This window comes from Bombina bombina, chromosome 1 (genome assembly GCF_027579735.1).
Source record: "Bombina bombina isolate aBomBom1 chromosome 1, aBomBom1.pri, whole genome shotgun sequence".
In the NCBI taxonomy this organism is placed as follows: Eukaryota; Metazoa; Chordata; class Amphibia; order Anura; family Bombinatoridae; genus Bombina; species Bombina bombina.
This window is the reverse complement of record NC_069499.1, coordinates 1,504,708,476-1,504,724,709: the sequence shown is the minus strand read 5'-3', so window position 1 is coordinate 1,504,724,709 and position 16,234 is coordinate 1,504,708,476. Positions and strand designations below refer to the sequence as shown.

The 16,234-nt window shown below is 40.2% G+C and overlaps 1 protein-coding gene across 2 annotated transcripts in view; it reads left to right on the top strand.

Moving 5' to 3' along the window:
- The window catches only part of HELZ (helicase with zinc finger), an 842,947-nt gene that overhangs the window by 601,270 nt on the left and 225,443 nt on the right, over positions 1 to 16,234 (top strand). For both annotated transcript variants that reach the window (XM_053707899.1, XM_053707909.1), the window contains exons 20-21: positions 3,237 to 3,420; positions 3,628 to 3,856. In XM_053707899.1, coding sequence (XP_053563874.1) covers positions 3,237 to 3,420; positions 3,628 to 3,856 — 413 coding nt within the window. The remainder of the gene's footprint in view (positions 1 to 3,236; positions 3,421 to 3,627; positions 3,857 to 16,234) is intronic.

Here is a 16,234-nt window from a genome sequence, read left to right as displayed (position 1 = left end):
TGATAGAGGTTTCCAAAATAATTAGATGGGCAGAGACTCACTCTTGCCATCTATCAGCAATCTATATCCCAGGAGTGGAGAACTGGGAAGCGGATTTTCTAAGTTGTCAGACTTTTCATCCGGGGGAGTGGGAGCTCCATCCGGAGGTGTTTGCACAATTGATTCATCAATGGGGCACACCAGAATTGGATCTGATGGCATCTCGTCAGAATGCCAAACTTCCTTGTTATGGGTCCAGATCAAGGGATCCTCAAGCAGTACTGATAGATGCTCTAGCAGTACCGTGGTCGTTCAACCTGGCTTATGTGTTTCCTCCGTTTCCTCTCCTACCTTGTCTGATTGCCAGAATCAAACAGGAGAAGGCTTCGGTAATCTTGATAGCGCCTTCATGGCCACGCAGGACTTGGTATGCAGATCTGGTGGAAATGTCATCTCTGCCACCGTGGAAACTGCCTCTGAGACAGGACCTTCTCATTCAGTGTCCGTTCCAACATCCAAATCTAGTTTCTCTGCGGCTGACTGCCTGGGGATTGAACGCTCGATTTTATCTAAGCGGGGATTCTCAGAGTCGGTCATTGATACCTTGATTCAAGCTCGAAAGCCTGTCACTAGGAAAATTTATCATAAGATATGGCGTAAATATCTTTATTGGTGCGAATCCAAAGGCTGCTCATGAAGTAAGATCAGGATTCCTAGGATTTTGTCCTTTCTCCAAGAAGGATTGGAGAAGGGGTTATCAGCTAGTTCCTTAAAGGGACAGATTTCTGCTTTGTCAATCTTACTACACAAGCGTCTGGCAGATGTCCCAGACGTTCAGTCATTTTGTCAGGCTTTGGTTAGAATTAAGCCTGTGTTTAAACCTGTTGCTCCGACATGGAGTTTGAATTTAGTTCTAAATGTTCTTCAAGGGATTTCGTTTGAACCCATGCATTCCATAGATATTAAACTTCTATCTTGGAAAGTTCTGTTTTTAGTTGCTATCTCTTCTGCTCGAAGAGTTTCTGAGCTATCTGCGTTACAATGCGATATACCTTATCTTATATTCCATTCTGATAAGGTGGTTTTGCGTACTAAACCTGGATTCCTTCCTAAGGTTGTTTCAAATAAGAATATTAATCAGGAAATTGTTGTTCCTTCTCTGTGTCCTAACCCTTCTTCTAAGAATGAGCGCCTGTTACATAACTTGGACGTGGTTCGTGCTTTGAAGTTTTACTTGCAAGCGACCAAGGATTTCCGTCAAACATCTTCTCTGTTTGTTGGCTATTCTGGAAAACGTAGAGGTCAAAAAGCTACGGCTACCTCTCTTTCTTTTTGGCTGAAAAGCATCATCCGTTTGGCATACGAGACTGCTGGACAATAGCCTCCTGAAAGAATTACAGCTCATTCTACTAGAGCGGTGTCTTCCACATGGGCTTTTAAAAACAATGCTTCTGTTGAACAGATTTGTAAGGCTGCGACTTGGTCTTCCCTTCATACCTTTTACAAATTTGATACTTTTGCTTCTTAGGAGGCTATTTTTGGGAGAAAAGTTCTTCAAGCAGTGGTGCCTTCTGTTTAGGTATCTGTCTTGTCCCTCCCGTTCATCTGTGTCCTGTAGCTTTGGTATTGTATCCCACAAGTAAAGGATGAGTCCGTGGACTCGTCGTATCTTATAGAAGAAAAGGAAATTTATGCTTACCTGATAAATTGATTTCTTCTGATACGACGAGTCTGTGGCCCGCCCTGTCAATTTAAGACAGATTATATTTTTTGATTTAAAACTGCAGTCACCTCTGCACCTTGTAGTTTCTCCTTTTTCTTCCTATACCTTCGGTCGAATGACTGCGGGGTGGAGTCAAGGGAGGAGCTATATAGACAACTCTGCTGTGGTGCTCTTTGCCACTTCCTGTTAGCAGGAGGATAATATCCCACAACTAAAGGATGAATCCATGGACTTGTCGTATCATAGAAGAAATCAATTTATCAGGTAAGCATAAATTTCCTTTTTAACAAGTATTGGATTAAAGCTAATATAGACTAAATCCTCTATAGTTCTCAATATTGTCAGACTGACATATTTTTTGTGAAAGGGAAATGAAATACTATCAATAAAAAGCTTACTTGTGTGATTTTATTTTAAAAACCCTCTTAATTTTTTTTTGCCACCAAGGCAGGACATGTTGTGACTGAGAGGTCCACATAAAATGCAGATTGTCTGCAGAAAGAACAGCAATGCTCCACATCAGGCTGTTTTCTTCAAACAGTGCTGTGCTCTGGCTACGCTATGTAATGTTTCCTTAACACAGGGCAGCCAGAGCGCAGCACTCCTTAAAGAGACCAGTCAAATATGAAGCAGCGCTGCAGCACATTGATTGATGACTGGCTCTCAGGGATTTTTTCAACCTCCTTTCCTGGCATTTTCCAGTCTCCAAAGTTGTAACTCCTGATTGTGAGCAATGCACCTTTTTATTACTACAATGTTACATAATTAATTTTGTGATGTTGTACCAAGAACAAAGGCAATTTAAAAATAAATATATATTTTTTTGTCTCTGCAGCTAATTTGCAATGCAATTTTCATCCGCTGCATACTATTTTATAGGTACAAATCCCCAAATCTGGAAATCCGAAATCCAAACTATTGAATTAAGATTTTTTTTTCTCTAAAAAAAAAGGGATAAAAAATGACTGCCCCCCCCTTCCTGTAAGTCACAATCTTCTCTGCCTGTGCCTTTGGTTTGTTTTTTTAAATGCAAATAACAGTCTATATTTATTTAAAATATCAAATATCACCTTTCTGATTACAGTACTGTACTATCTTTCTGAGGGTACTATGTATACATATTATTAAAAATGATATACAGCTATCTTTAGGTAGCATGTATAAGCTGTATTATGACATGTAAATATTGCCTAAATAACATAACATATTCCATCCCCTCTCCGAACTGTCTCATTTTAAAGATGCTAATATTCCAAAATCAAAACTATTGCAAAATCCAAACCTTTTCTGGTCTGAAGCTGTTGGGATAAATGGTTTTCAACCTGTATACAATTTGAAAAAAAATATTTTCAAAATGACCTGCAGAAAAATGTTTACAAAAAAAAAAGTTAAAAAAAAGTTCTGCCTCTGGGTTGACCAGACCAATGTTATGTACACTACAACTGTTTAGCAATGGTTATGTTGTGCAATTACAACCTGATATTCTGAAATATATAGAGCTCTTAGAATTTTTTTTTTTAAATAAATGTTTAAGGTCTTTGAAGTGGTGGAACGTGTGGAAGAGTTGAGGAGAAAATGGCCAGTGTCTTGGGGCAAGCTAGACGATGGCAGCATTGGAGTAGTGACTCCCTATGCTGATCAAGTGTTCAGGATTCGTGCAGAGCTACGGAAGAAGCGTCTCTCTGAGGTCAGCGTGGAGAGAGTGCTAAATGTGCAGGGTATGTATAGCAATATAACCAGCTTCTGAAAGATCTCTCTTTATGAATAACTTAGCAAAACAATTACACTGGTTTTTCCAGAGAAATGTTAAATCGTATGTGAAATTACATTTTGTTTGGTAATAAAAATGTATGGATATTTAATAATACAGATACAGTTTTATATGTTTATATACAACTCTTAAGACAATGTTTTTTTTTCTTTAGGGAAGCAGTTCAGAGTGTTGTTCCTCAGCACAGTCCGAACACGGCACACCTGTAAACACAAGCAAACACCAATCAAAAGGAAGGAACAGCTGTTGGAAGATTCCACTGAAGATCTGGATTATGGTTTCCTTTCTAATTACAAACTCCTCAACACTGCCATCACTCGGGCCCAGTCTTTAGTGGCCGTAGTGGGAGATCCCATTGCTCTCTGCTCTATTGGACGATGCAGGTACGGTCATTGTGTACACTAATTGTATGTGCCATGTTGTATTACCTTTTTTGTAAACTACGTTTAGAAATATTAACATTGTCTAGGAATAAAGATGACGCATGATTCTTTTATGCTTGTTTTTATGTGAACACGTTCCTTTTTAATTAAGTGTACTTTCTTGGCTCACCCAAGCCTTATTTAGGTGAGATTTTTCTATACTATTTGCAGGCACTACAATTTAGCATAGAATAGACAAACTGTATTCTCAGGGCCTCAATGATGTGCTGGCATTCTTCATTGGTGGAACTGATAGCGGCTTTGGTGCAGGAGAATATGCTCCATGTCAGGTTTCAGCAACAACACCGCTAACCAGAACCTCCACACTCACATACATGACCAATGGGAAAAAGTAAAACATAACTCAATATTTATTAAAAATGTTTTGTTAAATCCATTACATCTTCCTAGTTTGTTCCTCTAATTATTACCAGATCATTTAAAATATTATTTTAAAAGATTTATTTTCCTTTACCTAATTGCTAGTTTTATTTCCAGGTAAATAAAATATCCCATAATTACAGCACGTGTATCATTTTTACCCTTCCTTTTTTTTAAAGCAGTTGGGCTTCTTCTGTGTCGTTAAAGTTAGAGACTTAAAGTATGTTCCTAGTTTTATTTTTCTTTCCCCAGTCCTTATTTAAGACCATAATGCCTCTACATTATTATCAGCCTAATTATTAAAAGGGTATAGAACCCAACAGTTTTTTTTTTTGTGATTCAGACAGAGCATACCATTCTTTAAAAAGTTACCAATTATCTTCTATGGTTACATTCCATTTGTTCCCATGATATTCTGTGTTGGAGATACCTAGATAGACATCTGGAGCACTACATGGCAGGAAATAGTGTTGACATCTATGGATAACATTGTTGCAAAACTGCTGCCATATAGTGCTCCAGATATGGGCTGGCTTCTAAGCATATGTCTGCTTTTCAACAAAATATATCCAGAGAATGTCGAAAAATGAATAGAAGTAAATAAGAAAGTAGTTTAAAATTGCATACTGAATCATGAAAGAAAAAATGTGGGTTTCATATCCCTTTTATAGCTTTCCTTTTCAAATAAGGTGTAACATACACAAAAAACGTTACTATTTCCCAGCTTTGCATAACCAACATTGTTATATTAATATACTTTATAACATTTAAACCCCTAAATTTCTGCCTGTTTCTAAGCCACTAGAGACAGCCTCTTAATCACATGCTTTTTTTTTATTTGCTTTTCACAAAAGGAGACTGCTAGTTTGTGGGCCATATAGATAACATTGTGTTCACGCCTGGGGAGTTATTTAAGAGTTAGCACAACACAGTATTAAATGCACATCAATAGATAATACATTTTAAAAAAGTCATGTGATCAGGGGGCTGTCAGAAGATGCTTAGATACAAGATAATCACAGAGGTAAAAAGTACATTAATATAACTGTTGGTTATGCAAAACTGGGGAATGGGTAATAAAGGGATTATGTATCTTTTAAAACAATACAAACTCTATTGTAGACTGTTCCTTTAAAAAGGGACAATAGACAAGACATTGTTGCTGTGTTAATATAGAATAACATATCAGCTGAGTCTTAAAGGGACACTGAACCCAAATTTTTTCTTTCGTGATTCAGATAGAGCATGGAATTTTAAGCAACTTTCTAATTAACTCCTATTATCAATTTTTCTTCATTCTCTTGGTATCTTTATTTGAAATGCAAGAATGTAAGTTTAGATGCCGGCCCATTTTTGGTGAACAACCTGGGTTGTCCTTGCTGATTGGTGGATAAATTCATCCACCAATAAAAAAGTGCTGTCCAGTGTCTGAAATAAGAAAAAAGCTTAGATGCTTTCTTTTTCAAATAAAGATAGCAAGAGAACGAAGAAAAATTGATAATAGAACTAAATTAGAAAGTTGCTTAAAATTGCATGCTCTATCTCAATCACGAAAGAAAAAAAATTGGGTTCAGTGTCCGTTTAATGTTTTTAAAACAAATTAACATCCTTTTTACTGCAATTATTTTTCAATAGACAAAATCCACTTATTTGGAGGAGCCAATCTGGGTGGCAGACAATAAAGATAGCTACTGTCATAAAGTATAAAGTGAATTTTTTTTTTAGTTATCAGTTAAAGGTAATTATGGATAGATATGTAGCAGGTTATTGCCTTGATAAGTCAGCAGGGTAGGGTGCATTTCAAGGTCTGAGTTTCTCCCCCCCCCCCATTATGCATAACTAGATTTCTTATCATTGGCAATGAGTCCATGAGCTAGTGACATATGGGATATACAATCCTACCAGGAGGGGCAAAGTTTCCCAAACCTCAAAATGCCTATAAATACACCCCTCACCACACCCACAATTCAGTTTTACAAACTTTGCCTCCTATGGAGGTGGTGAAGTAAGTTTGTGCTAAGATTTCTACGTTGATATGCGCTTCTCAGCTTTTTTGAAGCCCGGTTCCTCTCAGAGTGCAGTGAATGACAGAGGGATGTAAAGGGAGTATTACCTATTGAATGCAATGGTCATCCTAACGGGGATCTATTTCATAGGTTCTTTGTTATCGGTCGTAGAGATTCATCTCCTACCTCCCTTTTCAGATCGATGATATACTCTCATATTCCATTACCTCTACTGATAACCATTTCAATACTGGTTTGGCTATCTGCTATATGTGGATGGGTGTCTTTTGGTAATTATGTTTTCATTACGTAAAGGGACAGTCTAGGCCAAAATAAACTTTCATGATTCAGATAGAGCATGTAATTTTAAATTTAAATTTACTTTTATCACCAATTTTGCTTTGTTCTTTTGGTATTCTTAGTTGAAAGCTTAACCTAGGAGGTTCATATGCTAATTTCTTAGACCTTGAAGCCCACCTCTTTCAGATTGCATTTTAACAGTTTTTCACCACTAGAGGGTGTTAGTTCACATATTTCATATAGATAACACTGTGCTCGTGCACGTGAAGTAATCTGGGAGCAGGCACTGATTGGCTAGACTGCAAGTCTGTCAAAAGAACTGAAAAAAGGGGCAGTTTGCAGAGGCTTAGATACAAGATAATCACAGAGGTTAAAAGTATATTATAACCGTGTTGGTTATGCAAAACTGGGAAATGGGTAATAAAGGGATTATCTATCTTTTAAAACAAAAAAATTCTGGTGTAGACTGTCCCTTTAAGACACTCTCAGCTATGGTTTGGCACTTTATGTATTTATATAAAGCTCTTAATATAAATATTGTACTTATATTTGCCATGATTCAGGTTTCAGTACATTTCCTTTTTCAGACTGTCAGTTTCATATCTGGGAAATGCATTTTTCCTGGGGTATAGTCTTTTTTCAATTGACTGTCATTTTAAAATGCAGGATTTGCCATTTTAGCGCGCAGAGCGTTATGGCTTAAGTCTTGGTCTGCTGATGTGTCATCAAAATCTTAAGCTTTTAGCTATTCCTTTTAAAGGTAAGACCCTATTCGGACCTGAATTGAAGGAAATCATTTCTGACATTACTGGAGGTAAAGGCCATGCCCTACCTCAGGATAAATCTGTTAAGATGAGGGGTAAACAAAATAATTTTTGTTCCTTTCGAAACTTTAAAGGAGGACCCTCTGCTTCCTCTTCCTCCACAAAGCAGGAAGGGAATTTTGCTCAATCCAAGTCAGTCTGGAGACCCAACCAGGCTTGGAATAAAGGTAAACAATCCAAGAAGCCTGCTGCTGCTGCTACAAAGATAGCATGAAGGGGCGGCCCCCGATCCGGGACCGGATCTAGTAGGGGGCAGACTTTCTTTCTTTGCTCAGGCTTGGGCAAGAGATGTTCAGGGCCCTTGGGCACTGGAAATAGTGACCCATAGGTATCAACTGGAATTCAAGGATTTTCTCCCAAGAGGGAGATTTCATCTTTCACGATTATCTGCAGACCAGATAAAAAGAGAGGCGTTCTTACGCTGTGTAAAAGACCTTTCTACCATGGGAGTAAACTGTCCCGTTCCAAAACTGGAACAGGGGCAGGGGTTTTATTCAAATCTTTTCGTGGTTCCCAAAAAAGAGGGAACTTTCAGACCCATTTTAGATCTCAAGTGTCTAAACAAATTTCTCAGTTCCATCATTCAAGATGGAGACTATACAAACAATTTTACCAATGATCCAGGAGGGTCAATATATGACTACCGTGGACTTGAAGGATGCATATCTTCATATTCCTATCCACAAGGATCATCATCAGTTTCTAAGGTTTGCCTTCCTGGACAAACATTATCAGTTCGTGGCTCTTCCCTTCGGGTTAGCCACAGCACCCAGAATCCTCACAAAGTTTCTAGGGTCCCTTCTGGCGGTCCTCAGACCGCGAGGCATAGCAGTGGCGCCTTATCTGGACGACATTTTAATCCAGGTGTCAAATTATCATCTGACCAAATCTCACACGGACACAGTCCTGTCTTTCCTAAGAATTCACGGTTGGAAGGTGAACATAGAAAAGAGTTCACTAGTTCCACAGACAAGGGTACCTTTCTTGGGAACTCTGATAGACTCGGTAGACATGAAAATATTTCTAACGGAGGTCAGAAAATCAAAGATTCTAAATTCTTGCCGAGCACTTCAGTCCATTCCTCGGCCATCAGTGGCTCAGTGTATGGAGGTAATTGGATTAATGGTAGCGGCAATGGACATCATTCAATTTGCTCCCTATCGGCAATCTACATCCCAGGAGTAGAGAACTGGGAAGCGGATTTTCTAAGTCGTCAGACTTTTCATCCGGGGGAGTGGGATATCCACCCGGAGGTGTTTGCCTCTCTGATTATCCGATGGGGCAGACCGGAATTGGATCTGATGGAATCTCAACAGAATGCCAAGCTTCCAAGATACGGATCCAGGTCGAGGGATCCTCAAGCCGAACTGATAGATGTCTTGGCAGTTCCTTGGTCGTTAAGCCTAGCTTATGTGTAGGGCTGCAACTAACGATTATTTTCATAATCGATTTATCGGCCGATTTATTTTTTCGATTAATCGACTAATCGGATTAATTGATAATCAATAATAGTTTTCTATGTTTTAAATAAAATCCACATAATGAGTGTTACAAATATAAACTTCAGACGAAAACATTACATTAACACAACTGTTTCTTCAATTTTTATGCAGCAGAGCACAGTTTTATAATTAAACAAAACTACAAACTGTTTGAAAAGAGGTAGAACTAGAAAGAGTTAGACTATCACTGTTAATAACATTCTGTTGTTCACTCTTACAGAAACTTTGCATTGAAATGCAAAAATTTCAACATGTCCACATGCTTCTGGCTAAGGCTGGTTCTCTGCAGCTGTATTTCCTGCAGCAGAGAAAAGGCTGTTGAGGTGGATAAGTAAGGTTTTGCCAATTTCACCAAAGTGGGATATTTATCTTTGTTAGCTCACCAATGCTAAGTGTTTTCTACCTTTGCAAGGTACCTCTCAATAAAGTAACCCTTGACTTCATTCTAACATAAAAATATCTTGAATATCTATATGCAATGGTAAATAACCAGCTATAAGGTTAGGGGAAATATCTAGTCCGCTCTAAAAATAACGAATATATACTTATAAAGGTTGAATCTGGTACATATCACAATTTATTAAAAATATAAAAAAAAAACAATAAAAAACAAAAGCGCTAAGGACTGTATATCAATAACAGGACAAAGCCTTACACATGTATTTATACAGTACATATAATCAGCAATAGCAAGCAATACGCTAATAATTGTGCAAACAGATAATAGTGCACATCAATTTAAATAACTCCCATCAATTTAGGGGCTAGGTGTAAAGCTTGGCACTATATCACAAAAAGCATAGTTCCAAATCACCAGATTTATTATAAACAATCCAAATGATGACTATTATATCTGGGTTGCACATAATGCAGGGGTAGTTGTAAACGTATACTGTCCTGAAAAAGTGAAAAGTAAACGTCTGTAGACGTCCTTTAGGCTAAGGACATAACCATAAAACACAATACCATGTGCAGGAGTTCATTGGAGTGAAGCAGCTGGTGTTGTGCACAGACCAACTAATTGCAAACCAACTAATCGATTATGAGATTCGTTGACAACTATTTTCATAATCGATTATTATCGATTATGACGATTAGTTGTTGCAGCTCTACTTATGTGTTTCCACCGTTTCCTCTCCTTCCACGCGTGATTGCTCGGATCAAACAGGAGAGCTTCAGTAATCCTAATAGCTCCTGCGTGGCCACGCAGGACTTGGTATGCGGATATAGTGGACACGTTGTCTCTGCCACCATGGAAACTTCCTTTGAGACAGGACCTGCTCATTCAAGGTCCCTTCCAACATCCAAATCTAAGTTCTCTGCAGCTGACTGCTTGGAGATTGAACGCTTGATTTTATCTAAACGTGGATTCTCTGATTCGGTCATCGATTCTTTGATACAGGCTCGAAAGCCTGTTGCTAGAAAAATATATCATAAGATATGGCGTAAATATCTTTATTAATGAGAATCCAAAGGTTACTCATGGAGTAAGGTTAGGATTCCCAGGATTCTGTCTTTCTCTTGTTAAGTGTGTTCAGTCCACGGGTCATCCATTACTTACGGGATATATTCTCCTTCCCAACAGGAAGTTGCAAGAGGATCACCCAAGCAGAGCTGCTATATAGCTCCTCCCCTCACATGTCATATCCCGTCATTCTCTTGCAACTCTCAACAAAGGAGGAGGTCGCGAGAGGAGTTGGAGGGAGTTTTTACTTAATTATTCTTCAATCAAAAGTTTGTTATTTTAAAATGACACCGGAGTGTGCCGTTTTTTGTATCTCAGGCAGTATTTGGAGAAGAATCTGCCTGCGTTTTTCTATGATCTTAGCAGACGTAACTAAGATCCGCTGGCTGTTCTCGACATTCTGAGGAGTAGGGTAACTTCAGAAAGAGGGGAATAGCATGCGGGGTCCCCCGCAAATGAGGTATGTGCAGTACATTATTTTCTGGGAATGGAATTGACTAAGAAAATACTGCTGTTACCCATATGATGTAAGTACAGCCTTAAATGCAGTAGTAGCGACTGGTATCAGGCTGATAAATGTATGCGCAGTTGAGTTATTTTCTAGGGACTAGAATTTGACTGAGAAAATACTGTTAATACTGAAATAATGTTTAAGCCTTATCTGCAGCGGAAGCGACTGGTAGCAGGCTTAGTGATAACTTTGCATGACATTCAAAATGTTGTTTTTTAAAACGTTTACTGGCATGTTATTCGTTTTGTGAGGTACTTTGGTGATAAATCTTTTTGGGCATGATTTTTTTCCACATGGCTAACGTATTTTCTGCATAGAAACCGGTATATCAGGTCTCCCACTGTTGTAATATGAGTGGGAGGGACCTTGTTTTAGCGCCTTGTTGCGCAGTTAAAATTCTAGCACAGTCTTCCTGTTTCTTCCTCCTTTGATCCAGGACGTCTCTAGAGAGCTCAGGGGTCTTCAAAATTCGTTTTTGAGGGAGGTAATCAGTCACAGCAGATCTGTGACAGTGTGTTTGACTGTGATAAAAGCGTTAAATCTTAATTTGATATCCGTTTTTGGGTATTGAGTGGTTAATCATCCTTTTGCTAATGGGTGCAATCCTCTGCTAATTAATACATTTCTCGTTAAGAATTGTTGACTATAACTGAATTAGTTTTCTTTGTTATTCAACTGTGTTTTTAAAAGCGCTGCAGCGTTTTTTTATATTGCTTGTAAACTTATTGAAAGTGATTTCCAAGCTTGCTAGCTTCATTGCTAGTCTGTTTAAACATGTCTGATACAGAGGAATCTGCTTGTTCATTATGTTCAAAAGCCGATGTGGAGCCCAATAGAAATATGTGTACCAATTGTATTGATATTACTTTGAATAAAAGTCAATCTGTACCGATAAAGAAATTATCACCAGACAACGAGGGGGAAGTTATGCCGTCTAACTCTCCTCACGTGTCAGTACCTTCGTCTCCCGCTCGGGAGGTGCGTAAGATTGAGGCGCCAAGTACATCAAGGCCCTTACAAATCACTTTACATGATATGGCTAATGTTATGAAAGAAGTATTCTACAATATGCCCGAATTAAGAGGCAAGCGCGATAGCTCTGGGTTAAGGACAGAGCGCGCTGATGACACGAGACCAATGTCTGATACTGCGTCACAATTTGCGGGACATGAGGACGGTGAGCTTCATTCTGTCGGTGACGGTTCTGATCCGGGGAGACCGGATTCAGAAATTTCAAATTTTAAATTTAAGCTTGAGAACCTCCGCGTGTTACTAGGGGAGGTGTTAGCGGCTCTGAATGATTGCGACACGGTGGCAATCCCAGAGAAATTATGTAGGTTGGATAGATACTATGCGGTACCGGTGTGTACTGACGTTTTTCCTATACCAAAAAGGCTTACAGAAATTATTAGTAAGGAGTGGGATAGACCCGGTGTGCCCTTTTCCCCTCCTCCGATATTTAGAAAAATGTTCCCTATAGACGCCACCACACGAGACTTATGGCAGACGGTCCCTAAGGTGGAGGGAGCAGTTTCTACTTTAGCCAAGCGTACCACTATCCCGGTGGAGGATAGCTGTGCTTTCTCAGATCCAATGGATAAAAAATTAGAGGGTTACCTTAAGAAAATGTTTGTTCAACAAGGTTTTATATTGCAGCCTCTTGCATGCATTGCGCCTGTCACGGCTGCAGCGGCATTCTGGTTTGAGTCTCTGGAAGAGGCGATTCGCATAGCACCATTGGATGAGACTTTGAGCAAAGTTAGAACGCTCTCCGGAGACGGATCTAGTGGGGGCAGACTTTCTCTCTTCGCCCAGGCCTGGGCAAGAGATGTACAGGATCCCTGGACGTTGGAGATTATATCTCAGGGATACCTTCTGGATTTCAAAACTTCTCCTCCACAAGGGAGGTTTCATCTGTCAAGGTTATCAACAAACCTAGTAAAGAAAGAGGCATTTCTACAATATGTACAAGACCTCTTAGTGATGGGAGTGATCCACCCAGTTCCGCGAACGGAACGAGGACAAGGTTTTTACTCAAATCTATTTGTGGTTCCCAAAAAAGAGGGAACCTTCAGACCAATCTTAGACTTAAAAATCTTAAACAAATTCCTAAGGGTTCCATCGTTCAAGATGGAAACCATTCGGACCATCCTGCCCATGATCCAAGAGGGTCAATATATGACCACAGTGGACTTAAAGGATGCCTACCTTCACATACCGATTCACAAAGATCATTATCGGTACCTAAGATTTGCCTTTCTAGACAGGCATTACCAGTTTGTAGCTCTTCCCTTCGGGTTAGCTACGGCCCCGAGAATTTTTACAAAGGTTCTGGGCTCACTTCTGGCGGTACTAAGACCACGAGGCATAGCGGTGGCTCCGTACATAGACGACATTCTGATTCAAGCGTCAAGTTTTCAAAATGCAAAGTCTCATACAGAGATAGTTCTAGCATTTCTGAGGTCGCATGGGTGGAAAGTGAACGTGGAAAAGAGTTCTCTGTTACCGCTCACAAGGGTTCCTTTTCTAGGGACTCTTATAGATTCTGTAGAGATGATTTACCTGACGGAGTCCAGGTTATCAAAGATTCTCAATGCTTGCCGTGCCCTTCACTCCATTCCAAGCCCATCAGTAGCTCAGTGCATGGAAGTAATCGGCTTGATGGTCGCGGCAATGGACATAGTGCCATTTGCGCGCCTGCATCTCAGACCGCTGCAACTATGCATGCTAAGTCAGTGGAACGGGGATTACTCAGATCTGTCCCCTTTGCTAAATCTGGACCAGGAGACCAGAGATTCTCTTCTCTGGTGGTTGTCACGGGTTCATCTGTCCGAAGGAATGACCTTTCGCAGACCAGATTGGACGGTTGTAACAACAGATGCCAGCCTTCTAGGCTGGGGAGCAGTCTGGAACTCCCTGAAGGCTCAGGGATCGTGGACTCAGGAGGAGAAACTCCTACCAATCAACATTCTAGAATTAAGAGCAATATTCAATGCTCTTCTAGCTTGGCCTCAGTTAGCAACACTGAGGTTCATCAGGTTTCAGTCGGACAACATCACGACTGTGGCTTACATCAATCATCAAGGGGGAACCAGGAGTTCCCTAGCGATGTTGGAAGTCTCGAAGATAATTCGCTGGGCAGAGTCACACTCTTGCCACCTGTCAGCGATCTACATCCCAGGTGTGGAGAACTGGGAAGCGGATTTTCTAAGTCGCCAGACTTTTCATCCGGGGGAGTGGGAACTACACCCGGAGGTATTTGCTCAACTGATTCGTCGTTGGGGCAAACCGGATCTGGATCTTATGGCATCTCGCCAGAACGCCAAGCTTCCTCGTTACGGATCCAGGTCCAGGGACCCAGGAGCGGTGCTGGTAGATGCATTTGCAGCCCCTTGGGTTTTCAACATAGCTTATGTGTTTCCACCTTTTCCGTTGCTACCAGGATCAAACAGGAGAGAGCATCAGTGATTCTGATAGCGCCGGCGTGGCCACGCAGGACCTGGTATGCAGACCTAGTGGACATGTCGTCCTGTCCACCATGGTCTCTACCCCTGAGGCAGGACCTTCTAATTCAGGGTCCTTTCAACCATCCAAACCTAATTTCTCTGAGGCTGACTGCTTGGAGATTGAACGCTTGATTCTATCAAAGCGTGGGTTTTCGGATTTGGTTATTTATACAGGCTCGGAAACCTGTTACCAGAAAAATTTACCACAAGATATGGCGTAAATATTTATATTGGTGTGAATCCAAGAGTTACTCATGGAGTAAGGTTAGGATTCCTAGGATATTGTCTTTTCTACAAGAGGGTTTAGAAAAGGGCTTATCCGCTAGTTCACTAAAGGGACAGATTTCTGCTCTGTCTATTCTTTTACACAAGCGTCTGGCAGGGAATCCAGACGTCCAGGCTTTTTGTCAGGCTTTGGCTAGGATTAAGCCTGTGTTTAAGGCTGTTGCTCCTCCGTGGAGCTTAAACTTGGTTCTTAAAGTTCTTCAGGGTGTTCCGTTTGAACCCCTTCATTCCATTGATATTAAGCTTTTATCTTGGAAAGTTCTGTTTTTGATGGCTATTTCCTCGGCTCGAAGAGTCTCGGAGTTATCTGCCTTACATTGTGATTCTCCTTATCTGATCTTTCATTCAGACAAGGTAGTCCTGCATACTAAACCTGGGTTTTTGCCTAAGGTTGTTTCTAACAGGAATATCAATCAAGAGATTGTTGTTCCATCATTGTGTCCTAATCCTTCTTCAAAGAAGGAACGTCTTTTGCATAATCTAGACGTGGTCTGTGCCCTGAAGTTCTACTTACAGGCAACTAAAGATTTTCGACAAACTTCTTCCCTGTTTGTCGTTTACTCTGGACAGAGGAGAGGTCAAAAGGCTTCGGCTACCTCTCTCTCTTTTTGGCTTCGTAGCATAATACGTTTAGCCTATGAGACTGCTGGACAGCAGCCTCCTGAAAGAATTACAGCTCATTCCACTAGAGCTGTGGCTTCCACTTGGGCTTTTAAAAATGAGGCCTCTGTTGAACAGATTTGCAAGGCTGCAACTTGGTCTTCACTTTATACTTTTTCCAAATTTTACAAATTTGACACTTTTGCTTCTTCGGAGGCTGTTTTTGGGAGAAAGGTTCTACAGGCAGTGGTTCCTTCTGTTTAATGTTCCTGCCTTGTCCCTCCCTTCATCCGTGTACTTTAGCTTTGGTATTGGTATCCCATAAGTAATGGATGACCCGTGGACTGAACACACTTAACAAGAGAAAACATAATTTATGCTTACCTGATAAATTTATTTCTCTTGTAGTATGTTCAGTCCACGGCCCGCCCTGTCTTTTTGAGGCAGGTTCTAAATTTTAAATTATAACTCCAGTCACCACTGCACCCTATAGTTTCTCCTTTCTCGTCTTGTTTCGGTCGAATGACTGGATATGACATGTGAGGGGAGGAGCTATATAGCAGCTCTGCTTGGGTGATCCTCTTGCAACTTCCTGTTGGGAAGGAGAATATATCCCGTAAGTAATGGATGACCCGTGGACTGAACACACTTCAAGAGAAATAAATTTATCAGGTAAGCATAAATTATGTTTTTCTCCAAGAAGGATTGGAGAAAGGGTTATCAGCTAGTTCCTTAAAGGGACAAATTTCTGCTTTGTCGATTTTGCTTCACAAACGTTTGGCAGATATGCCAGATGTTCAGTCTTTTTGTCAGGCTCTGTCTAGAATTAAGCCTGTATTTAGACCAATTACTCCTCCTTGGAGTTTGAATTTAGTTCTTCGAGTTCAAGGGGTTCCGTTTGAACCCATGCATTCTATAGATATTAAATTGTTATCTTGGAAAGTTCTGTTTTTAGTTGC